The sequence below is a fragment of the Staurois parvus genome, unplaced genomic scaffold (genome assembly GCF_062004578.1).
Source record: "Staurois parvus isolate SC_StPar_1 unplaced genomic scaffold, SC_StPar_1.0 ptg000389l, whole genome shotgun sequence".
In the NCBI taxonomy this organism is placed as follows: Eukaryota; Metazoa; Chordata; class Amphibia; order Anura; family Ranidae; genus Staurois; species Staurois parvus.
Genome location: NW_028318185.1, coordinates 2849407 through 2874320, shown reverse-complemented (window position 1 = coordinate 2874320; position 24914 = coordinate 2849407). Strand labels below are relative to the sequence as shown.

Here is a 24914-nt window from a genome sequence, read left to right as displayed (position 1 = left end):
CCCACACGGACAATTCAGGTGCAGGCTACCACAGCCGGTCTCCAGTCTCAGTCAAAAGTAAATATAAACTGCACTGCAAAACTTTGTTTTTTTTCCTATATTTAATTAGTCAAAAGATGAAAACTGCAAACATTATTGTCTCCACTCGAAAAACCACCTTCCTTGACGCATTTCACCACTGCTGGCTTGCTCACATATACCCAGAGGTGGACTGACAACTCATGGGGCCCCCGGGCAATAGGGGATCATGGGGCCCCTGTGTCCTTGCCCAAACTCAAAAAAGCCTATGAAAAAGGTACCAGGAGCATCTTATGGGTCCCCCTACTGACCCCGGCCCTCGGGCAGTGCCCAAGTTTCCAAATGGTCAGTCCGCCCCTGACCATACCTTTAGTTATAGTAAAATGTCCCGGTCCTTTTCTTTTTAATTTGTTTTGCCATTACCAGCTCTTGTAATAGGGGATTGCAGTGAGGCTTAACATGTTCACTTTTACTTTCCAGGCATCTGGACACCTCGATGGTTGATGTGGATGTTCAGCCCACTTACGTGAGAGTACTGGTGAAAAATAAGGTACTTACATCTATTGGTACACAGCCAACATTCCCACTGTCAGTACATTGAGGAGGACAGGACTTCAGCAGATACATGAGCAGCAATCACTAAACAAGAACACAACAAACTTTGTTTTCTAGGTCCAGAAAATTAGAAATACATTCATATAAATCCACATATCCATCCTACCTAACCTCCACGGACGTCTTACATTCAAACTTCCGAGTCTTCATTCTATTACTTTCACCCAAACGGGGAATTTCCACTCTTCCTCCTCCTCCATTCCTCTGCCATTTTTGGAATATATTTTTTGGGGGGGAGCAGGTACCTAGTTTTGACAGGTACCTGCTCCCACTTCCACTCAGATCACCTAGGTGATCTGAATGGAAGTTCTACTCCCCCCTCGTTCCTGCTCGCAGCCTTCTAGGACACATCAAGGGTCCCAGAAGTCCTGCGGGACCATTCACAAAGTGAAGTGGGAGTCTCATGCATGCGCAGTGGAAAGCCAGTTGTAAAGCAGCAAGGAGTCACAGCCGGCTGCCCACAGAACACTGTGGCGCCGGGGAACCGAAGACCTGTGAAATACATGCCCGGGTGAGGACAGAGTTGGATCTTTGCACAGATTTATTTATTATTTATTTATTTCAGGTTCTTATATAGCGCCGTCCATTTACGCGGTGCTTTACATATATATATATATTGTACATTCACATCAGTCCCTAACCCTCAAGGGGCGTACAATCTAAGGTCCCTAACTCACATTCATACATACACATACTAGGGCCAATTTAGACAGGAGCCAGATAACCTACCAGCATGTCTTTTGGAGTGTGGGAAGAAACCGGAGTACCCAGAAGAAACCCACACAGGCACAGGGAGAACATGCAAACTCCAGGCAGGTGGTGCCGTGGCTGGGATTCGAACCAATGACCCGAGTACTGCCAGGCTGAAGTGCTAACCATTTAGCCACTGTGCTGCCCATAAATGTTTGTTGAATGTTTGTTTATCAAAAGTCACAGCTACAGTTTTTGTAGCTGCTGAATTGTAATTTCTGCAGAACTGACTGAGCTGATCCTCTTTAATTAAATATCCATATATTTAATTTTTTTATTTTTTTTCTATCAATATTTTTTGATAGAGTTAGAATTTAAGTTACTCACCATTTGACAGTGACTGGTCATGCATGCACCACCCAGCCACCAAATTTAAGGTGGTAAACCCTTAGATATACCCAGTGAAGAGACTGGCCTCAGGTGGTACACAGAGATCAAACAAATCTTCCTACATGTGTTGTACCTGTTTATCTGCAGTCTTGTCTTCTCTACATCCTTTCAAAGTTCAGAAACTCTACAACTTGTCTGAGCTTTCAGAAAGCAGGATGCATGGAGTTGATGCTACACTCTGCAGGAGTGAGGAGAGCTGATTGGAGGGAGGGACACACCTCCCTTCACACAGCACACAGGAATAATGCAGAGGCTGTCAATCACAGGCTGTGTGCTGGAGCTCCACCCCCTGTCAACTTTTTATCTTTTGGTGTCAGGAAAACTTGTCAGAATTGACTCATGCTGATAGCAGAGTAACAAGGCAGCAGACAGAAATGACATTTAGTGTTTTGGATTGAGACAAGTACACAGAGGGATATGCTTTGTTCATATTTCTTGTTAGAGGTTTACAACCACTTGAAATGTGTGTTTGTGGAGGAGAGAGTGCTGCAGAGCCAGCTGGGTATCATCCGCCACCATCATGGGGGTGCCAGCAAACATGCCCACATTTCCTGATTTGACCATAAGAGAAAGCACTTGGATGTAAAGAAGAAATTCCATGGATGTAAAGAATACTTACTTCTACTGCTTCCTGCACCACTGATTTCTGCAGGATCCGGAGAAATCATCCCACAAAGTCCACAGGGAAAACCAACACTTTCAGGAGTGCCAGTCTCCTGGGTTTCTTTGGCTGACCTCTATGTCACTGGTGTATCTTCAAATGTGTGGCGGTCAAAGAGAGGAAGCCGTGAGCAATGCTGGGAACCCAGGAGATCGACAATTCCTTGGTTTTCAGAGGCAGTTTCTCAGCAGTTGAACAGCATTCAGTGGCCCTGCTATATCCTGTAATGAGTTCAAGTCAGAAGGGGGGAACCAGTGAGTGCTGCGGAGTACCTAGAAGATTGACATTTCCATGAGCTATGGTTTCCCGGTAGAGTTTGAGGGCAGTTTTTCAGCAGTTGTGCAACATTCAGTGGTCCTGCTATATCCTGTAATGAGTTCAGGTCAGAAGGGGGGAACCAGTGAGTGCTGCGGAGTACCTAGAAGATTGACATTTCCATGAGCTATGGTTTCCCGGTAGAGTTTGAGGGCAGTTGTTCAGCAGTTGTGCAACATTCAGTGGCCCTGCTATATCCTGTAATGAGTTCAGGTCAGAGGTAGGAACCAGTGAGTGATGCGGGAGACCCAGGAGAGAGATGCTTTCAGAAGTTTTGGTTGCCTGTTAGACATTTGGAGCAATTTCTCAGCAGTTGAGCAGCGTTCAGCGGTACTTCTGTATCCTGCAATGAGTGGAGGTTAAAGGAAGGAATCTGTAAATGTGACGGTGAACCCAGATTGACTGTTCTTGAAGCAATCGTTTCCTGGTAGACTTTGGGGCAGTTTTTTCAGCAGTAGAGCAGCATTTGGCGGCCCTGCTGTATCCTGTAATGAGAGCAGGTCACAGGGAGAAGCCAGTGAGCAATGCCAGGAAACCCAGGAGATTAACAGTTGCAGAAGTGACGGTTGCTCAGTAGACTTTGGGGGACATTTCTCAGCAGTTGAGCAGCATTCAGTGGCACTGATGTATCCTGTAAAGGGAAGAGGTCAGAAGGAGCAACAAGTGATCCTGTGGGGGACTCAGAAGATCAACACTTCTGGAAGCTTTGGTTTCCCAGTAGACCTTCAGGGAGGTTTCAGCAGTGGACCAGTGTTCAACAGCACATGTCCTGTAATGAGTGGAGGTTGTGGGGTGGAACCAGTGAGCAATGTGGGAGACCCAGAACTTCGACCCTTCCAGAGACATCAGGAGGCGATTTTCCAGCATTAGAGAAGCGTTCAGCAGCACTACAGTGGAAAAGTTAATTATTCTGTTTCTTCTTTACAAGAACTATGTTATTGATGAGGTTTGTTTATTGACATGTCAGGGTTGCTGTAAACAGCTAGATCAGGCAAATGTTCTGTAATATCTTTAGTCCTTGTACTTGAGGTCCTATATGTTCATAAAGAATAAGGTACAGCGTTAGCTGCATGTTCAGATAATTCACTGCTCTCTGGCCTGCTCAAACGGCTCAGCAGGGAATTGAGTTGCAAAATTATTTGCAATCTGCCGCTTCCTGCCTCTCGTTTAATCAATCAGTCTCCACACAAGGGAATACGGTCTACCATTCCCATTATATCGGTCCTGCTTTGGATTTATCCATGCTGCAGGCTGTGCTGTGACATAACTGATGTGAGAGAAGTGATTTCAGCATACATTTAAAGTGCCACATCGTTTTGTCTTATGTATGCATTGTATTATTGTTACAGACATTTCTACAGTGCCAGCAATTTACACAGTTTTACATATCGTACATTCACATCAGTCCCTGTACTCAAGCAGCTTACAATCTAAGGCTCTGGTACCCAGTTTATGGCCTGGTGGCCATGTGTGACCCTTTGCCAATTTTTGTGAGGTCCTCAGGGCCCCTTAGGACACTAATCTGTGTTTCCCTATTGCCCTGTTATAATTATTTCACCTTATTTATTTGTCTTACTGCTCATCAAGACTAAAACTGAGGGAACATCTTGCATTCTAAACTCACTTTAACAAAGAGTCACCAGGAGATTGAGGTTGGTTCCTGGTGGCTTTTTGTTTCCTGTGCATGCACTGTGCAGTATGCGTCTCAGATCTATTTTTGCTATGCCTAGACTGGAGCTAGATGCTGAAAACAATACAACTCCTGTGCTCATGGGCAGAAGTTACAACATAAGTAACCGCAGGACCCAGAAAAATCACCAGCAGAGATGGTGGTGACTGGGAATGCAGAGGTGATAGGATCCTGGACCCGTTCTGTCTGGAGGAAAACCCAGGGTGAGATAGTTGTGTGATCACTGCAGGACCTAAAAGAATCACCAGAAGAGATGGCAGGATCCTGGACCTGTCCTGGCTAGAGGAAAACCCAGAATGAGGTAGCAGTGTGTTCACTGCAGGACCTAGAAGAATCACTAACAGAGATGGTGGTGACAGGATCCTGGGCCTGTCCTGGTTGGATTAAAACTCAAGAGTGATGTAGTAGTGTGATTACTGCAGGACCTAGAAAAACCACCAGCAGAGATGATGGTGACAGGATCCTGGACCTGTCCTGGCTGCAGGAAAGCCCAGAGTGAGATAGTAGTATGATCACTGATGGACATAGAATAATTACCAGCAGAGATGACAGTGACAGGATCCTGAATGTGTCCTAGCTGGAGGAAAGCACAGTGAGGTAGTAGTATGATCACTGCAGAATCTTGAAGAATAAGCAGCAGAGCTGGTGGTGACAGGACCCTGGACCCGTCCTGCCTATAGGAAAGCCCAGATCAAGGTAGTAGTGTGATCACTGCAGGACCTAGAAGAATCACCAGCAGAGATGGCGGTGGCAGGATCCTGGGCCTGTCCTGGATGAAGGAAACCCCAGAGTGAGATAGTAGTGTGATCACTGCAAAAGAATAACCAGCAGAGATGGTGGTGACAGGATCCTGGACCCGTCCTGGCTGAAGGAAAGCCTAGAGCAAGGTAGTAGTGTGATCACTACAGGACCTAGAAGAATAACCAGCAGAGATGGTGGTGACAGGGTCCTGGACTTGTCCTGGCTGGAGGAAAGCCCAGAGCAAGGTAGTAGTGTGGTCACTACAGGACATAGAAGAATAACCAGCAGAGATGGTGGTGACAGGATCCCAGGCCTGTCCTGGCCGGAAGAAAGTCCAGAGTGAAGTAGTTGTGTGATCACCGCAGCACCTAGATCACCAGCAGAGATGGTGGTGACAAGATCCTGGACCCATCCTGTCTGGTGAAAAGCCCAGAGTGAGGTAGTTGTGTAATCACTACGGGACCTAGAAGAATAACCAGCAGACATGGTGCAGACAAGATCCTGGACTTGTCCTGGCCGGAGGAAAGCCCAGAGCAAGGTAGTAGTGTGATCACTACGGGACCTAGAAGAATAACCAGCAGAGATGGTGGTGACAGGATCCTGGACTTTTCCTGTCTGGTAAAAAGCCCAGAGTGAGGTAGTTGTGTAATCACTACAGGATCTAGAAGAATCACCATCAGAGATGGAGGTTACAGGGAACCCAGAGATCACAGGATACTGGACACATCCTGGCTAGAGGAAATCGTAGAATGAGGTAGTAGTGTGATCACTGCAAGACCTAGAGGAATCACCAGCAGAAATGGTGGTGATGGGGGACCTAGAGATGAGAGGATCCTGGACCTGTCCTGGCTTGAGAAAAACACAGAGGGAGGTAGTTGTGTGCCACAATCTGCAAGTACTGTATGCTGTGAATACTTGCAGATTATGGCAAAGTCTGACACCCACTAATGAGTTCACTTCTGGTTTAAACTGTCACTGGACTAGGAATAAAGGGAGAGCCTTCCAATGGGGGTACTTGTGATGATAGCTATCTAAGAAAATTTAGTTTACTTTAGAGCAATTTCCTCAATTCTTGTTGTATCAATTGTACAGGAAGTGATAGGAAATCTCCTCAGTAGGACAAAGATGGGATTTAACTGACAGGTTTTACCCATTCTATACTCTATCCAAAATGGAAAAGATACAAGCATTGGCTTTACAAATATTTCAGTAATCAGATTTCAGAACAATAGTGTAGAAGTAACACGCTGGATCTGAGTGAAACTCTATATGACCAAGTGTTTATGGACAGAACACCTGAGGTTCATGCTGGAACAGAAAAGGACTTTTTACTATATTTAAGGTCACAGTTTATCCTTTAAAGTAGAACTATAGGAAAAACGTTTTATTCAATTGTGGATAGAGCAAGGGAGGGTTATAACCATCTGTGTCTCAATGGGGGAGATTTACCTTCACTTCCTGTCCCATAGCCAAACAGGAAGTGAGAGGAAATCCCTGAAAATTAAGGGAATTCCTGTGGGACCCCTAGGTCTCCGGAACTAGCGTATGCATTGGAAGATTTCTCCTCTATATTACTTTTCTGGGAACAACCCAAAAATTGTGATTTTCTTTTACTTTCACTTTCAATGATAATGGTAAACAGGACAAACAGAGAGGATGAATCCCATAACAGGGGCACAGACGGCAATAAAAACTGACAGATGCTCTAATCCCTCTCTGCTCTATCCAAAACTAAAAAAAAAGTTTTGCCTTTAGTTATACTTCAAGGCAATTCATTTGCCTTCTAATTTGTATGGCTTTTTTTTCATTTTCCTTTGCATTCATTTGCTTTCTTATGTTCAGAATTAGACTGCATTTCCATTTAATTGAAACACAGTGGTAATGTATTTATTGTAATTCAGCTTTTTTGTAATCTGTCCATTTTTATTCTTCATGATTTAGCCGTTCCAGCTTGTGCTTCCGGGAGAAGTGAAACCAGACAGCAGCACTGCCAAGAGATCCCAGACAACTGGCCATTTGGTGGTCACCATGCCAAAGGTATTGAAAATCCATATGGTCTTTTTGTCTCTTTTTGACATTTTGCTAGAGACTGTCCTACTAAAATGGTGGCATGGAAACATGAGCTACAAAGAGAATGTACCACATTTAAACAACTATTTTGTTTCTTACTAATGAACACATTTTAAACAGAACTTTTAAAATGTATAAAAAAAAGATGTATTTTATTAAAAAACAATCTTTTAATATTGCTATTTAAATGACCTAAAATGCTCTCTGTATATTTATTAATATTAAACTGTATCTAAAACCTAAACTTTTAGTTTTGTCTAGTTTGGAAGAGTTAAGGCTTAAAATGTAATTCCTGCCTAAGGCAGACCATATATTATGAAATTTTCTTTCCTTTAACCATGGGTGGAAGGAAAGAAAATTGTTCAGTTTCCCCATCAGCACAAACAGTGTTGCTGGGGAATCCCATTGCAGTGCTATTGTAATCTGCCAGCGGGGACCCTTCCCTGCTGGCAGAATACAGTGATCACTGCTGGAGGCTATAGATTCTGTCAGTGATCAGGTGAAAAAACCCGACAGGCTGGTCCAGACGTCGCACAGCAGCAAAAGACCATGTGTAGACAAGTAAAAAGTGGCTTCAGCCTGACTGCAGCTAGGCCATGCCCCCCAATGCATTTCACCCGGCCCACATGGCTTAGCTATGGAGGGGATCCGATGTAAGCTGGGCTTTTATTTACTTGTCTATACTAAGACTTTTTGGTGTGTGGCATCTAGACTGTTTCTTTTTTCCGGGAGTGCATTGAGCTGGGATGGGCTCTTTCCATGCCGGCGTCCTTTTAGCGTGAATCACTGATGATAATTGGATTGAAGACCTAGAGCGGTACCCAAAGTGTTTTGTCTATGGTCACAATAAGGAACCAATCATTTGGACTGCAAGCCGCTTAGAGCCTGAGCCAGCTGCTCCTGTCTTCTCCACAGTCCAGTGCTCCAGTCAGTACTGGAGGGGCAGAGCAGAGAGCTGGAGACTGACAATCACAGCTCTCTGATCAGAGCGGAGTGGAGAACTGAGCAGTCAATGTTGTTTGATCGCTCAGTTCTAGGTATAGAGGAGGTGGGGGGCAGATGCAGCATTGGATCGATGCTGCTTCCACCTAGGAAGCCCATAGTTCTCTTTTAAAAGGCACAAATTATTGCAGCTGTTTTTCATGTATACATCATCAAATACAATTTTTAAATGCAATCAGTGTAGGTACTGTACCTAAATTTACCTTATCAGTCTCTTGCTATCCCCTGTACATCAGAGCTCAGACTGGGAAAGGGAAAAGCAACACAAGGAACCAGTCAGTTAAACTGTGGTGCTTATGTTCTAACAAAGAACATGCCGATAAGATAGTGAGTGACAGAGAGATGAGCACATCAGTCTGCTGCTTCTTCTTTCACTGTCCAGTCACAGGCTGGGGGAGGGACAAGTTACTGAGCAGTAGCAAAAATCGTGTCTATTGACCTGCTAGACAAGACTTTGCTGTGTAACTGTGAGCTAATAAGACTACATTGCACAACATAATGCTGTATATTTAAAGCTCCTGTACTGGTATTGCTTACTAATGATATACATTACAATGTAGAAACTGCAGCAAGTCAGATATAACCTGTATCATTTTTTGGCTTGAGAACATCTATTATTATTATTATTATACAGTATTTATAAAGCGCCAATAGTTCGCTCAGCGCTGTACATTACAAAGGGGGACAGAACATGTGACAGAACAATACCAATACAATGCAAAACATGAGGGGATCGAGGGCCCTGCTCCTTCGAGCTTACAATCTAGGAGGGAGGGGATGGTGGCACAGGAGGAGATAGCTGTGGGGGATGGAGTGGTAGGAAGAGTGGAGGAGGTCGACAAGTTAGCAGGGGGTGGGGTAGGCTTCCCTGAAGAGATGGGTTTTCAGGGTGCGCCTAAAGGAGAGGAGAGTAGGTGATAATCTGATGGGTTGGGGCAGGGAGTTCCAGAGGATGGGTGACACCCTGGAGAAGTCCTGGAGGCGGGCATGGGAGGAGGAGACCAGGGAACTAGAGAGAAGGAGGTCTTGTGAGGAGCGCAGTGTGCGTGCTGGGCGGTACTTGGATATTAGGTCAGTGATGTAGTTCGGGGCAGTATGGTGGACAGCTTTGTACGTCAGCGTTAGGATTTTGAATTTGATTTGTTGGGCAATCGGAAGCCAGTGGAGGGATTGGCAGAGGGGGGTGGTGGAGACGGAGCAGTTGGAAAGGTGAATTAGTCTGGCAGCCGTATTCAGGATTGACTGAAGCGGGGATAGCCAGCGGCGAGGCAGGCCAGTGAGGAGGGAGTTGCAGTAGTCGAGTCGTGATATGATGAGGGAGTGGATGAGCTGTTTAGTGGTTTCTGGGGTTAGGAACGTGCGGATTTTGGCGATGTTGCGGAGGTGGAGTCTGCACGAGTTTGTTAAAGATTGGACTTGGGGCTGGAAGGATAGGTTGGAGTCCAGAATGACACCAAGTACTCTGGCCTGCGGGCGGGTTTGTTGGTAGCATTATTATCATTTAGCTCTTTCCTCCTCAGCCTGACTGTCCTTTACCTGCCCCTTTCATTTATTGGACTTTAGTTCCTTTAGTCCAGTGGTGGGCAACCTTTTTTTTCAACTGAGCCAAATCTCGCCAAAACCATGATTGAAATTTATTTTGAGAGCCACATTTTTAAAACTGAAAATACATCTCCCATATAGTAATTCATCCCCCATAGTAATTCATCCCCCATATAGTAATTCATCCCCCATAGTGTAATTCATCCCCCATAGTAATTCATCCCCCATATAGTAATTCATCCCCCATATAGTAATTCATCCCCCATAGTAATTCATCCCCCATATAGTAATTCATCCCCCATAGCAATTCATCCCCCGTATAGTATTTCATCCCTCGTATAGTATTTCATCCCCCGTATAGTATTTCATCCCCCATATAGTATTTCATCCCCCATATAGTATTTCATCCCTCATATAGTATTTCATCCCCCATATAGTAATTCATCCCTCATATAGTATTTCATCCCTCATATAGTATTTCATCCCCCCATATAGTATTTCATCCCTCATATAGTATTTCATCCCCCCATATAGTATTTCATCCCCCCATGTAGTATTTCATCCCTCATATAGTAATTCATCCCTCATATAGTAATTCATCCCTCATATAGTAATTCATCCCTCATATAGTATTTCATCCCCCCATATAGTATTTCATCCCCCCATATAGTATTTCATCCCCCCATATAGTAATTCATCCCTCATATAGTAATTCATCCCTCATATAGTATTTCATCCCCCATATAGTATTTCATCCCCCCATATAGTATTTCATCCCTCATATAGTAATTCATCCCTCATATAGTATTTCATCCCTCATATAGTATTTCATCCCCCCATATAGTATTTCATCCCTCATAAAGTAATTCATCCCTCATATAGTAATTCATCCCCCATATAGTATTTCATCCCTCATATAGTATTTCATCCCCCCATATAGTATTTCATCCCTCATATAGTAATTCATCCCTCATATAGTAATTCATCCCTCATATAGTATTTCATCCCTCATATAGTATTTCATCCCCCCATATAGTATTTCATCCCCCCATATAGTATTTCATCCCTCATATAGTAATTCATCCCTCATATAGTATTTCATCCCTCATATAGTATTTCATCCCTCATATAGTATTTCATCCCCCCATATAGTATTTCATCCCCCCATATAGTATTTCATCCCTCATAAAGTAATTCATCCCTCATATAGTATTTCATCCCCCACAGTACTATTCCCCCCCCCCCCCTTCTAGTAAGCCAAGTCCCCCGTGTCAATTCACTTACCTTTTGCGTTCCTCTCGCTGTCTTCCCGCGCCGTTCGGGTCTTCAGGGCGGACTGTGAGAGGAGCCTAGCTCCCCTCCCCTCACGTTCGGCACGCTGCCCCGCCTACACACATCCTGACAGCCACATCCGCAGGCCGGATTAAAAGGTCCGCGCGGACTTTTGGGGCTGCCAACCGAGAGGAGGCAGGGGAGCGGCCGACCGAGAGGAGGGAGGGGAGCAGGCGCCCGGCACACAGAAGAGCCGCATTAGACTGGGTAAAGAGCCGCATGTGGCTCGCGAGCCGCGGCTTGCCGACCACTGCTTTAGTCAATGAAGCTCAGCATCGCATGTGGGTATTACCTAGGACTGGCCGAACGAAAAAAAATAAATAAATAAAACTAATCGTGTATGGCCAACTTTGTAGAGAACATCTTCCATTGGGGACACCTGTTCTTCTGCAATGGCAATTCCCTCATTTTGTAGAGATTTCTTCTCACTTTCTTTTCTATATGCGGGACAAGAAGTGAAGGGAAAAAATTAATTGTCAGAGCTTTTAACCCATCACTATCCAAAACGTTTTGGCTATACATTCAGTCTAGTGTAGCTATGGTCATTAAAGGTCATATAGTTATTGGCACCACAAAGAATTATAAAAATATAAAGCTTATTGTACAAGCATCAAAAGTACATACAGTATAGCATCATGTCCAATATAGGGTTCACATATCGTACATCTAATGTAAGATGTAATGTTGGCTCAACGCATTTCAACGCGCATGTGAATGAAATCAGTATAATGGATCCCGGTCTCTTAAAACCATATATACAATCTCCTGGAACAAGAATAATGTGGGTCATCATTTCCAGAAGAGGGAACAGAACAATAAAATGGCTGAAGGACACCCAATCCTCACACAAGGGATGCCATGAGTGGATAACCCAGCCTAGTGTCAGTCCAATCTCCCAAGGAGGAACTCTCCAATTTATCAGGATCCCAACATGGCCAACATCCCCTAGCCGTGTGATGGGAGATGTTGGACGTACTTGCTGTATTACTTCATATGACTGATTATCCTTAACCTTTTTACTACTGTGTGTGTGTTACCTTATTGGGATCCCTATAAATTGGAGAGTTCCTCCTTGGGAGATTGGACTGATGCTGGGCTGTCCACTTATGGCATTCCTTGTGTGAAGATTGGGTAACCTTTGGCCATTTTATCATTCTTTGGTCGCACCCTTCTGGGAATGATGACTAACATTAATCTTGCTCCAGCAGATCGTATATATTTGTGGTTTCAAGAGACTGGGTTCTATTATGCTGATTTCATTCACATGTGTTCCTGAGGAAGATGTTCAATCATTTGAAACTCATTGAGCCAACATGTGAATTGTTCGACAGAAAAGATTTGTAAGACCTATATTGGACATGATGCTATATGTGCTTTTAATGTTTGTACAATAAACATTATACTTTTATAATTCTTTGTGGTGCTAATAACTATATGTCCTTTGACCACTTTGGGGAAAAAAATTTGATTTTCTGTTATAAAATATATCCGATTAAAAAAAATAAAACAAATTTCTTAATAAATTTAGGCCAAAATGTATTCTGCTACATGATTGTGGTAAAAAAAAATCCCAATAGGTGTTTATGAATTGGTTTGTGCAAAAGGTATAGCATCTACAAATTATGGTACATATACTGGAAGTTTTTATTTTGTTTTATACTATTAATAGCAGTGATTAGTGACTTTTAGTGGGACCGTGATAGTGTGGCAAGCAATCTGACACTAACTGACGTTGGATGGGAACTGACTAAATGACACGGGCATCTCCAGTGACACTAATACAGTGATCAGTGCTGATACTACAGTTGCAAGAAAAAGTATGTGAACCCCTTGGGATTACGTAGAGTTTTGCATGAATTGGGCAAAAAATGGGCTCTGAACATCATCTAAGTCACAACAATAGAAGAACACAGTCTGCTGAACATAATACTACACAAACATTAGATGTTGCCATGGTTTAATTGCACATAACATGTAAACATTCACAGTGCAGGGAAGAAAAAGTATGTGAACCTTTAGACTTAATAACTGGTTGACCCCCCTTTGGCAGCAATAACCTCAACCAAACGTTTCCTGTAGTTGCAGATCAGACCTGCACAACAATCTGGAGTAATTTTGGACCACTCCTCTTCGCAAAGCTGTTTTAGTGTAGCAATATTCTTGGGATGTCTGGTGTGAATCGCTCTCTTAAGGTCATGCCACAGCATTTCAATCGGGTTGAGGTCAGGACTCTGACTGGGCCACTCCAGAAGGCATATTCTGTGCTGTTGCAGCCATTGTTTTGTTGAATTACTTGTATGCTTTGGGTCATTGTCCTGTTGCATCACCCATCCTCTGCGGAGCTTCAGTTGGTGGATAGATGGTCGTACGTTTTCCTGCAAAATGTCTTGATAAACTCTGGAATTCATTTTCCCATCAATGACAACAATCCGTCCAGGTCCTGAGGCAGCAAAGCAGCCCCAAACTATGATGCACGCTCTGCCATGTTTTACAGTGGGGATGAGGTTTTGATGTTGGTGTGCTGTGCCTTTTTTTCTCCACACATAGTGTTGTGTGTTCTTCCCAAACAACTCAATCTTGGTTTCATCTGTCCACAGTATATTTTGCCAGTAGTGCTGTGGAACATCCAGGTGCTCTTTTGCAAACTTCAAACGTGCTGCAATATTCTTTTTGGACAGCAATGGCTTCCTCTGTGGTGTCCTCCCATGTACTCCATTCTTGTTTAATGTTTTCCTTATTGTAGATGTGTCAACAAAAATGTTAGCATGTGCCAGAGATTTGTGTAGGTCTTTAGCTGACACTCTGGGATTCTTCTTTACCTCATGCAGCATTCTGCGCTGTGTTCTTGCAGTCATTTTTACAGGACTACCACTCCTAGGGAGAGTAGCAACAGTGCTAAACTTTCTCCATTTGTAGACAATCTGTCTTACCGTGGACACATGAACATCAAGGCTTTTGGAGATACTTTTGTAACCCTTTCCAGCTTGATGCAAGTCAACAATTCTTGATCGTAGGTCTTCTGAGAGCTCTTTTCTGCGAGGCATGGTTCACATCAGACAGTGCTTCTTGAAACCAGTAACACCAAAACAGGTGTGTGTTTTTTAAGGGTAGGACAGCTGTCAGCAACACATCCAATATCACCACACTGATTGGAGTCAAGGTTGGCTCACTCCTGGCTCCGATTAGCTCTGGGAGAAGTCATTAAGCTAGGGCCTCACATACTTTTTCCTCCCTGCACTGTGAATGTTTACATGTTATGTGCAATTAAACCATGGCAACATCTAATGTTTGTGTAGTATTATGTTCAGCAGACTGCGTTCTTCCATTGCTGTGATTTAGATGATGTTCAGAGCCCATTTTATGCCCAATTCATGCAAAACTCCACGTAATCCCAAGGGGTTCACATACTTTTTCTTGCAACTGTATACTCTGTCACTGTACTATGACACTGGAAAGGGGTTAACATCTAGGGGCAATCAAAAGGTTAACTAGGTGCCTAATAATGTGTAATGTAATATGTGCTGCTTTTATTAAAAAATGTGACTGTGACTGTTTTATCTCCATGCTTTGCAGAGAGAAAAAAACAGCCACATTGCTGCTGTCTGTACAGAGCCCTGTGTTGTTTGTCAACAAAGAGCTTTCTATTGTCATTCGCTAAGCCGATCAGCAGGTCCCAGCCATAAACGATTGGCTGAGACCTGCTGACCAACTTGTGCTGTAGTAGAATGTAGAATGACAGCTCAGGTCAGGCAGTGGGCGTATGCCCCCTACCCAGAAATGCTGGATCATATACATGTATGTGGTCCGGTGCAGTGGGGCTGCACTGCTCCAGTAAAACTTTGGTGGGCAGTCCAGAAGTGGTTAAAGTCCATAGCTACAATTTCCTTGGCATCATATGTGCAGTGTTGGGACCCTTACTTTTTAATATATTTATAAACAATACGGTCTGGGATTATAAATCCCATTTCAGTCTTTGCAGATGACACCAAGCTGTGCAGTGGAATAACGTCCTTACAGGATGTCTCCAATTTACAAGCCGACCGCAATGCTCTGTGTAATTGGGCAACTATGTGGCAAATGAGGTTTAATGTTGATAAATGTAAGGTTCTGCACTTGGGGGCTAAGAATATGCATGCATCATACATACTAGGGGGGTACAACTGGGGGGGTCAATGGTGAAGAAGGATCTGGGAGTTCTGGTAGATCACAAGCTTAATAATACCATGCAATGCCAAGCTGCGGGTTCTAAAGCGAGCAAAATCCTCTCTTGTATTAAAAGAGGTATAGACTCCACAGAGAGATATCATCCCCCCCGGTACAAATCATTAGTAAGACCTCATCTGGAATATGCAGTTCAGTTTTGGGCACCAATTCCCAAAAACAACATTGGGGAACTGGAGAAAGTACAGAGAAGGGCAACCAAACTGATAAGAGGCATGGAGGAGCTCAGCTATGAGGAAATATTAGAGGAACTGAATTTATTTTCTCTTGAGAAGAGGAGATTAAGGGGAGATATGATCTCCATGTATAATACATAAGGGGGATATGATCTCCATGTATAATACATAAGGGGGGATATGATCACCATGTATAATACATAAGGGGGGATATGATCTCCATGTATAATACATAAGGGGGGGATATGATCTCCATGTATAATACATAAGGGGGGGATATGATCTCCATGTATAATACATAAGGGGGGGATATGATCTCCATGTATAATACATAAGGGGGGATATGATCTCCATGTATAATACATAAGGGGGATATGATCTCTATGTATAATACATAAGGGGGGATATGATCACCATGTATAATACATAAGGGGGGATATGATCACCATGTATAATACATAAGGGGGGATATGATCTCCATGTATAATACATAAGGGGGGATATAATCTCCATATATAATACATAAGGGGGGATATGATCTCCATGTATAATACATAAGGGGGGATATGATCTCCATGTATAATACATAAGGGGGGATATGATCTCCATGTATAATACATAAGGGGGATAGGATCACCATGTATAATACATAAGGGGGGGATAGGATCACCATGTATAATACATAAGGGGGGGATAGGATCACCATGTATAATACATAAGGGGGGGATATGATCTCCATGTATAATACATAAGGGGGATATGATCTCCATGCATAATACATAAGGGGGATATGATCACCATGTATAATACATAAGGGGGGATATGATCTCCATGTATAATACATAAGGGGGATATGATCTCCATGTATAATACATAAGGGGGGGATATGATCTCCATGTATAATACATAAGGGGGGATATGATCTCCATGTATAATACATAAGAGGGATATGATCTCCATGTATAATACATAAGGGGGGATATGATCACCATGTATAATACATAAGGGGGGATATGATCTCCATGTATAATACATAAGGGGGGATATGATCTCCATGTATAATACATAAGGGGGGATATAATCTCCATGTATAATACATAAGGGGGATATGATCACCATGTATAATACATAAGGGGGGATATAATCTCCATGTATAATACATAATGCTCTCCTCCTATCTCTCCCAACGCTCCTTCAGCGTTACCAATAACGCTACCACCTCCTCCTCTCTCCCCCTCTCTGTTGGGGTCCCCCAAGGCTCTGTCCTCGGGCCCCTTCTCTTCTCCATCTACACGTCCTCCCTCGGCAAACTGATATACTCCCACGGCTTCAACTATCACCTCTACGCCGATGACATGCAAATTTACCTCTCCACCCCTCGCCTCACCCCTTCAGTCTCCGCCCGTATCACCCACCTACTGAACGACATAGACTGGATGTCGCTCCATTTCCTCAAACTGAACATTTCCAAAACAAAGCTCCTAATTTTCCCCCCAGCCCGCGCCCCCCCACTCTCTCCATCACGACCAACAACGCCACCATCAGTCCCACCCCGCAAGCCAAAGTCCTAGGTGTCACTCTAGATTCAAACCTGTCCTTCCAACCCCATGTCCAATCGTTAGCAAACTCATGCAGGCTCCACCTCCACAACATCTCCAAAATACGTTCGTTTGTTCCTAACCCCAGACACTACTAAACAACTCATTCACTCCCTTATTATCTCACGTCTGGACTACTGCAACTCCATCCTCACCGGCCTACCTCATCACAGACTATCCCGGCTTCAGTCTATCCTGAACTCAGCGGCCAGACTCATCCACCTTACCAACCGCTCTTCTTCTGCCAACCCCCTCTGTCATGCCCTCCATTGGCTCCCAATTGCCCAACGCATCAAATTCAAACTACTAACACTGACATACAAAGCCATTCATAACGCTGCCCCAAACTACCTCACCGACCTGATACCCAAATACCACCCTACCCGCACTCTTCGCTCCTCACAAAACCTCCTACTTTCTAGCTCCCTGGTCTCCACCTCCCACGCCCGACTGCAGGACTTCTGCAGGACTTCCCCCATCCTCTGGAACTCACTACCCCAATCCATCAGACTGTCACCTTCCCTCCTCACCTTTAGGCACACCCTGAAAACCCATCTCTCCAGGGAAGCCTACCCTGCCCTCAATAAACTGCCGATCTCCTCCATTTCTCCCACCACTCCATCCTCCACAGCCACTTCCTCCTGTACCACTCTCCCCTCCCTCCTAGATTGTAAGCTCGAAAGAGCAGGGCCCTCGAACCCCTCGTGTATTGTTTGTTGCTGTATTGTCTCATGTTCTGTCCCCCACTATAATGTACAGCGCTGAGCAAACTTTTTGGCGCTATATAAATACTGTATAATAATAATAATAATAATGATCTCCATGTATAATACATAAGGGGGGATATGATCTCCATGTATAATACATAAGGGGGATATGATCACCATGTATAATACATAAGGGGGGATATGATCACCATGTATAATACATAAGGGGGGATATGATCTCCATGTATAATACATTAGGGGGGATATGATCTCCATGTATAATACATAAGGGGGGATATGATCACCATGTATAATACATAAGGGGGGATATGATCTCCATGTATAATACATAAGGGGGATATGATCTCCATGTACAATACATAAGGGGGGATATGATCTCCATGTAGAATACATAAGGGGGGATATGATCTCCATGTAGAATACATAAGGGGGGATATGATCTCCATGTATAATACATAAGGGGGGGATATGATCTCCATGTATAATATATAAGGAGGGAATATGATCTCCATGTATAATACATAAGAGGGATATGATCTCCATGTATAATACATAAGGGGGGATATGATCTCCATGTATAATACATAAGGGGGGATATGATCTCCATGTATAATACATAAGGGGGATATGATCTCCATGTATAATACATAAGGGGGGATATGATCTCCATGTATAATACATAAGGGGGGATATGATCACCATGTATAATACATAAGGGGGGATATGATCTCCATGTATAATACATAAGGGGGTTATGATCACCATGTATAATACATAAGGGGGTTATGATCACCATGTATAATACATAAGGGGGATATGATCTCCATGTATAATACATAAGGGGGGATATGATCTCCATGTATAATACATAAGGGGGGATATGATCTCCATGTATATTACATAAGGGGGGATATGATCATTATGTATATTACATAAGGGGGCATATGATCTCCATGTATAATACATAAGGGGGATATGATCTCCATGTACAATACATAAGGGGGGATATGATCTCCATGTATAATATATAAGGGGGGATATGAGCACCATGTATATTACATAAGGGGGGATATGATCTCCATGTATAATACATAAGGGGGGATATGATCACCATGTATAATACATAAGGGGGGATATGATCTCCATGTATAATACATAAGGGGGGATATGATCTCCATGTATAATACATAAGGGGGGATATGATCTCCATGTATAATACATAAGGGGGGGATATGATCTCCATGTATAATTCATAAGGGGGGATATGATCTCCATGTATAATACATAAGGGGGGATATGATCTCCATGTATAATACATAAGGGGGGATATGATCTCCATGTATAATACATAAAGGGGGATATGATCTCTATGTATAATACATATGGGGGATATTATCTCCATGTATAATACATAAGGGGGGATATGATCTCCAATTATAATACATAAGGGGGGATATGATCTCCATGTGTAATACATAAGGGGGGATATGATCTCCATGTATAATACATAAGGGGGGATATGATCTCCATGTATAATACATAAGGGGGGATATGATCTCCATGTATAATACATAAGGGGGGATATGATCTCCAATTATAATACATAAGGGGGGATATGATCTCCATGTATAATACATAAGGGGGGATATGATCTCCATGTATAATACATAAGGGGGGATATGATCTCTATGTATAATACATAAGGGGGGATATGATCTCCATGTATAATACATAAGGGGGGATATGATCACCATGTATAATACATAAGGGGGGATATGATCTCCATGTATAATACATAAGGGGGGATCTGATCACCATGTATAATATATAAGGGGGGATATGATCACCATGTATAAATACATCAGTGGTTCATATAGTGAACTCGGTGTAGTCATTCACCCTGAGGTCATCACAGAGGACAAGGGGGCACTCTTTACATCTGGAGGAAAAGAAATTTAATCTCCAAACATGGCAATGTTTCTTCACAGTAAGAGATGTGAAAATGTGGAATAGACTCCCTCAAGAGTTGGTTCTGGCCAGCTCAGTGGATTGCTTTAAAAAAAAGTCCTGGATTGTTTCTTGGATACACGGAATATAACTGGATATAACATTTATAGGGAAAGTTGATCCAGGGAATATCCGATTGCCTCTCGGGGGATCAGGGAGGAATTTTTTCCCCTGCAGGAGCAAATTGGATCATGCTTTGCTGGTTTTTTTTGCCTTCCTCTGGATCAACTCTGGGTGTAGGATTATAACTTTTTTTTTTTTTTTTTTAATGGTTGAACTGGATGGACTTTTTTCAGCCAGACTAACTATGTAACTATATGTACAATGTTTAAGATGTGGGCATATAAAACACAGAATCTCTTTCTAAACATTCTCTATTCAATTTAGTTTCACTTTGACAGCATGGCAGCTTTTACACCTCGGCTGACCTGACAAATTTGGGCAAAGTAAATAAACCCTTGATAAGAAGGCAAATATTTCATAAATACTGTACAAGATTGAATATTCAGATTATTGGGACTAATCCTCTATATGTAATAAGCCTGAATTTTTAAAAAAAAACGTTAAGAAATTGAAAACAGTTGAAAACCTAGTTTGCTGAACTGTATTTTAGAAATAGCCGTGTATTCCCGCAGCTAATATTCACCCGACCCATCAATCCCTCGGCAGAGTCGGCGGGAGGAAATGTTAATCTGCCGATAATTTGCGATTGCAGTGCAGGAAATGTCCGGTGAAGTGGATTTGCTTAGAAAGTGTTTTGTGACTGCGTAGGTGTAAGCTGTTCAGTGTATGTCTGGAGCTGATTTCTAGTCTGTATGACTTTCACCTTACAGGATTTGTAAGCCGTGTCCTTTGCTGATGTACTGAGCAGCAGGAAAATTACTGTCAAACAACGGGTGGATTGGTATGGCCAGACCAGCCTTTGGTATTGTTTTGGAGAACAGATTAACTTTTTTTTTTTCTTTTTGAAACTTCTTATTTTTAGCATATAAAAATACAAAACTATGGGGCATACCCTGGCCCAAGGTGTTACCATAAGGCACTTCATAGCCGAAAAAACAAAACAGCAAAATAAAAGACTAAATGACACTCAGAGTGCTACAACCTTGCTCATAGTTACCCAAATTCATGAGGAGGAGTGAATAAAAAGCAGATATGTCCTAGCACATTAGATAACATTATGTATGGGGAGAGCCAAGTGACAATAATAACTGATAAATTCGATATCTATCAATAACCAAATCCTATCACCGTGGTCCCAAAGACCAGTGAAGTTGCAAGTAAAAACATACAATAACAGAAAAGAAGAGGAAAAAAAGGGGGGGGGGGTGCAGCTTGTGACAGAGTCAATCCAAATGTCCCAAATTTTATTGAACTTTTTGGGGCAACCCCTAAATTGGTATGTATCTTTATAGAGAGGGACCACCGAGTTGATTCGTGATTTCCAAGAACTTAAGTTGGAGGCAGTGGCAGATTTCCACTGCATCACAATCGAATTCCTTGCATAAAACAGTAGAAGGCCCAGAAGAGATCTGACCACCCTAGTGGGAGCCAGGGCCTCCACTAAACCCAATATGCAGATATCTACCTGTCGTGGAACCTGAATGTTGGTTAGGCTTGAGATAAATTCCAAAACTAATACCAAGAAACTCTATATATGAGGGCAAGACCATAGCATCTGGAAGTAGTCCGCAGTGTCTGCCGAGCACTGCCAACAGGTGGGGGGGCCAATGAAAATAAATCTTATGCATCTTATAGCAGGGGTGTCAAACTGGCAGCCCTCCAGCTGTTGCGAAACTACAAGTCCCATCATGCCTCTGCCTTTGCTTGTAACTCAATCTTGCAATGCCTCATGGGACTTGTAGTTTGGCAACAGCTGGAGGGCTGCCAGTTTATCACCTGTGCTATAGGGCGTGAAGTAAAAACGATGCAGTAAATTAAACTGAATCAACCTGTCCCTAGTGGAAACTAGCTGCTAAGAGGGATACTCCCAAATCTCTTCCCATCCAGAGCGGGTACTTCTGCCTGCCACATTGCATGTAAACGATCTAGCCCATGATGGACAGAGGGCTGCAGGGCCTTGTAGATATTAGATAAAGGCTTCTCCAAAGAGTCATCTCTCAGTAATGTCTCTATCTCAACAGATTGTAAATGGAGAAGGGAGCCACCAAATTGTGTAGGTAAGCATGCCTTAACCCTTTGAGGACCAAAAGATTACGGAATGCCAAAAGAATCAATTTTTTGTTTTTAAAGTTCGTACCCTTCAGTTTCTGTAACTAAGCCATTTCATGAAATAATTGGCAAAAAGCTAGATCCATTTGTTAAGAACTAATATTTTGACTCAAGCCAAAAAAAAAAAAGTATTTTAGGTTCTTAATCAGATGATACAGACAATTAAAAACATGGGACAAATATGTCCCTTGGTCCTCAAAGGGTTAACTATAGAAACCGGAACAGGAGTGAATTTAACACAACAGCTTTAAACTGAACAGCTAAATTCACTGATAAAATCCTTGAGGGCTATTTTACCCTGTATTTCTGTTCATCCAGTTCTTAGATTTACATATCTCTGCTAGACAGCTGTCAGGGATCCAGGTATGACCAGAGATGTGTGGACTGACACAGGGAACAGCAGGCTTCAGAAATGATGAAATAGTAATATAATTTATTAAGAGCTGCACAAATATACAAACGCAGTGCAAACAAAAACCAAACCTTAAACTAATATTAATATGTACAAGTGTAGTCAGGGCTGGAGAGGTGAAGTGGTCAGGCAGGCCGGGTCAGGAACAATCGGGCAGATAAGGTACAACAGGAGCAGGCAGGAGAATGGTCAGGAATAGCCGGGATCGGTGCAGGCGGAGTTCTAGCAGAGTCAAGCAGGCAGAATACAGGACGCAGGATACAGGATCAGAACAACAGGGCACATGGGAAAACACCAAGGCACTGATTGCAGGCCTGGTACTGCTTAAATACACCTCCTGCAATCAGCCTGAGGTGATGGATTGATTGCAGGAGTGAGAACCTGGCTGCTGAAAGCACCCGCCGGCAAGCACCACACAGCAGGTGAGCCCCAGCACCACCAGCAGTGAGACTTTTCCTGACAACGGCCGAGTCTTGTCTGGCAAGGTAGGAGACCTAATGTACCTTTGTTGCAAGTCAGTAATATTTACAGGTTTTATTCTTCCCCCGCCTGATTCTGACGGAGTGAGGCACAATTTGTATCTATTAGAAATAGCAAACATGTCATACTTACCTCTTCTGTGTAATGGTTTCTCAGCCCCGATCTTCCTCTTCTGGGGTTCCCCGCCGGTGCTCCTGGCTCCTCCCCTCTGAAGAGTGTCCACCATAGTAAGCTGCTTGATATGGTCAGTAGGGGGTCCCATGAGATGCACCTGGTACCTTTTTCATAGGCTTTTTTGAGTTTGGGCAAAGACACAGGGGCCCCATGATCCCCTATTGCCCGGGGGCCCCATGAGTTGTCAGTCCGCCCCTGGTCAGGCAGCTGGGGGGATTCTGACAATATGGTCAAGCTTCTTCCAGAGGGTGGAGCACCTCTGTCACATTAACAGCTGTTACTTGATTCTGAGTCACAGGAGTGCAAAAGTAAGTGTACTCCTGTGACCCACAAGTAAAGTGTGGCCTAAAAGCTTTGGCTATACTTCTCATTTTTAAAATCATCTTTTACTTGGTGGGTTTCCTGACAAGGCCTTAAAGGGGTTGAAAACTTTTCATTCACCTAGTGAAGTGACTGGCCTCAGGTGATACACAGAGATGAAACAAATCTTCCCACATAAATTGTACCTGTCTATCTGCAGTCTTCTCTTCTCTATATCAGTTCAAAATACTGAGTTTATAAAGCTCGTATACCTGTCAAAAAAGGGGGGTGGAGAGCTGAAGTTACACACTGCAGAGCTCAGTAAGGAGAGGTCTGATAGCTGATTTAAGGGAAGAGACACCCCCCCATCCACACAGCACACAAGAAGAAAGCTTAGGCTGTCAATCTGCTGGAGCTCCCTCCCCTGTCACCATTTTTCTCTTGGTGTCAGGAAAACTTGTCAGATGTCATTCATGCCAATAGCAGAGGATCGAGGCAGTAGACAGAAATGACACTTAGTGCTCTGAATTGAAACAAGTGCACAATATAGAGGGATGTGCTTTGTTCATATTTCATGTCTGAGGTTTACAACCAATTTTAAAGTGGATACAATTGTTTTCTACAGATAAAGGGGTGCACACTGGAAATTGGATCAGCACCTTCCCATAGTGTCTTCTGAGAATTATAACTGTGGATAACATTAGTTGTAACAAAAGCACCAGTCTATTTTTACATACATACATACAGCTCAAATGTAGTGATAGGTGAAAATCTGCCAAAATTTGGTTTGACTCAAAATTAGCCCCTTATTTTTTATTGATCTTAATCAACAAAGACACATAAGCATATAAAAGAAGCAAAAAAGACAAAGAAGCAGCACATGATACCTGAACACCAGACACAGAAAAGTCACGATTGTATAGTAATCCATAAAAAAGCAAATTAAAGAACAATTCTACATTTTGCTCTATTCTAATTATAACTGAAGGTGAATATACCTACAATTTAATAAAAATAATAAGTCATATATAGTGCTACCATGAATAAAGTGACTAAAAATACAGTAGTACATCAACCATATTTAATAAAACAAGTATTATATGTTTGATTATTGTTGACTTATCAGTGTTTTTGTGGCACTTTTTATTTATATATGGTAGCACTATATATTGCTTTTTTTTATTAGCTTTAATGTAATGTAATCATTTGAATTAGAAAGATTTGATTACATTTGAATGAACTTAATTTTGAAATTTTGGGTTGAATTTGATGCAGTTTAGAATCTCAAAACAATAAAAACATTTTAACAATTTGATTACCGTATTTTTCGCTCCATAAGACGCACCTGACCATAAGACGCACCTAGGTTTTAGAGGCAGAAAACAGGAAAAAAAAAATTCTGAACTAATGGACTGCAGACATAGTACAGGGATGACCAGAGACTGCGGACATAGTACAGG

The 24914-nt window shown here is 42.8% G+C and overlaps 1 protein-coding gene across 2 annotated transcripts in view; it reads left to right on the top strand.

The window, feature by feature from the left end:
* DNAAF11 (dynein axonemal assembly factor 11) overlaps positions 1 to 24914 on the top strand; it is a 147759-nt gene that overhangs the window by 89395 nt on the left and 33450 nt on the right. For both annotated transcript variants that reach the window (XM_089685938.1, XM_089685937.1), the window contains 2 exons: positions 499 to 568; positions 7122 to 7217. In XM_089685938.1, the coding sequence (XP_089542064.1) occupies positions 499 to 568; positions 7122 to 7217 (166 nt within the window). The remainder of the gene's footprint in view (positions 1 to 498; positions 569 to 7121; positions 7218 to 24914) is intronic.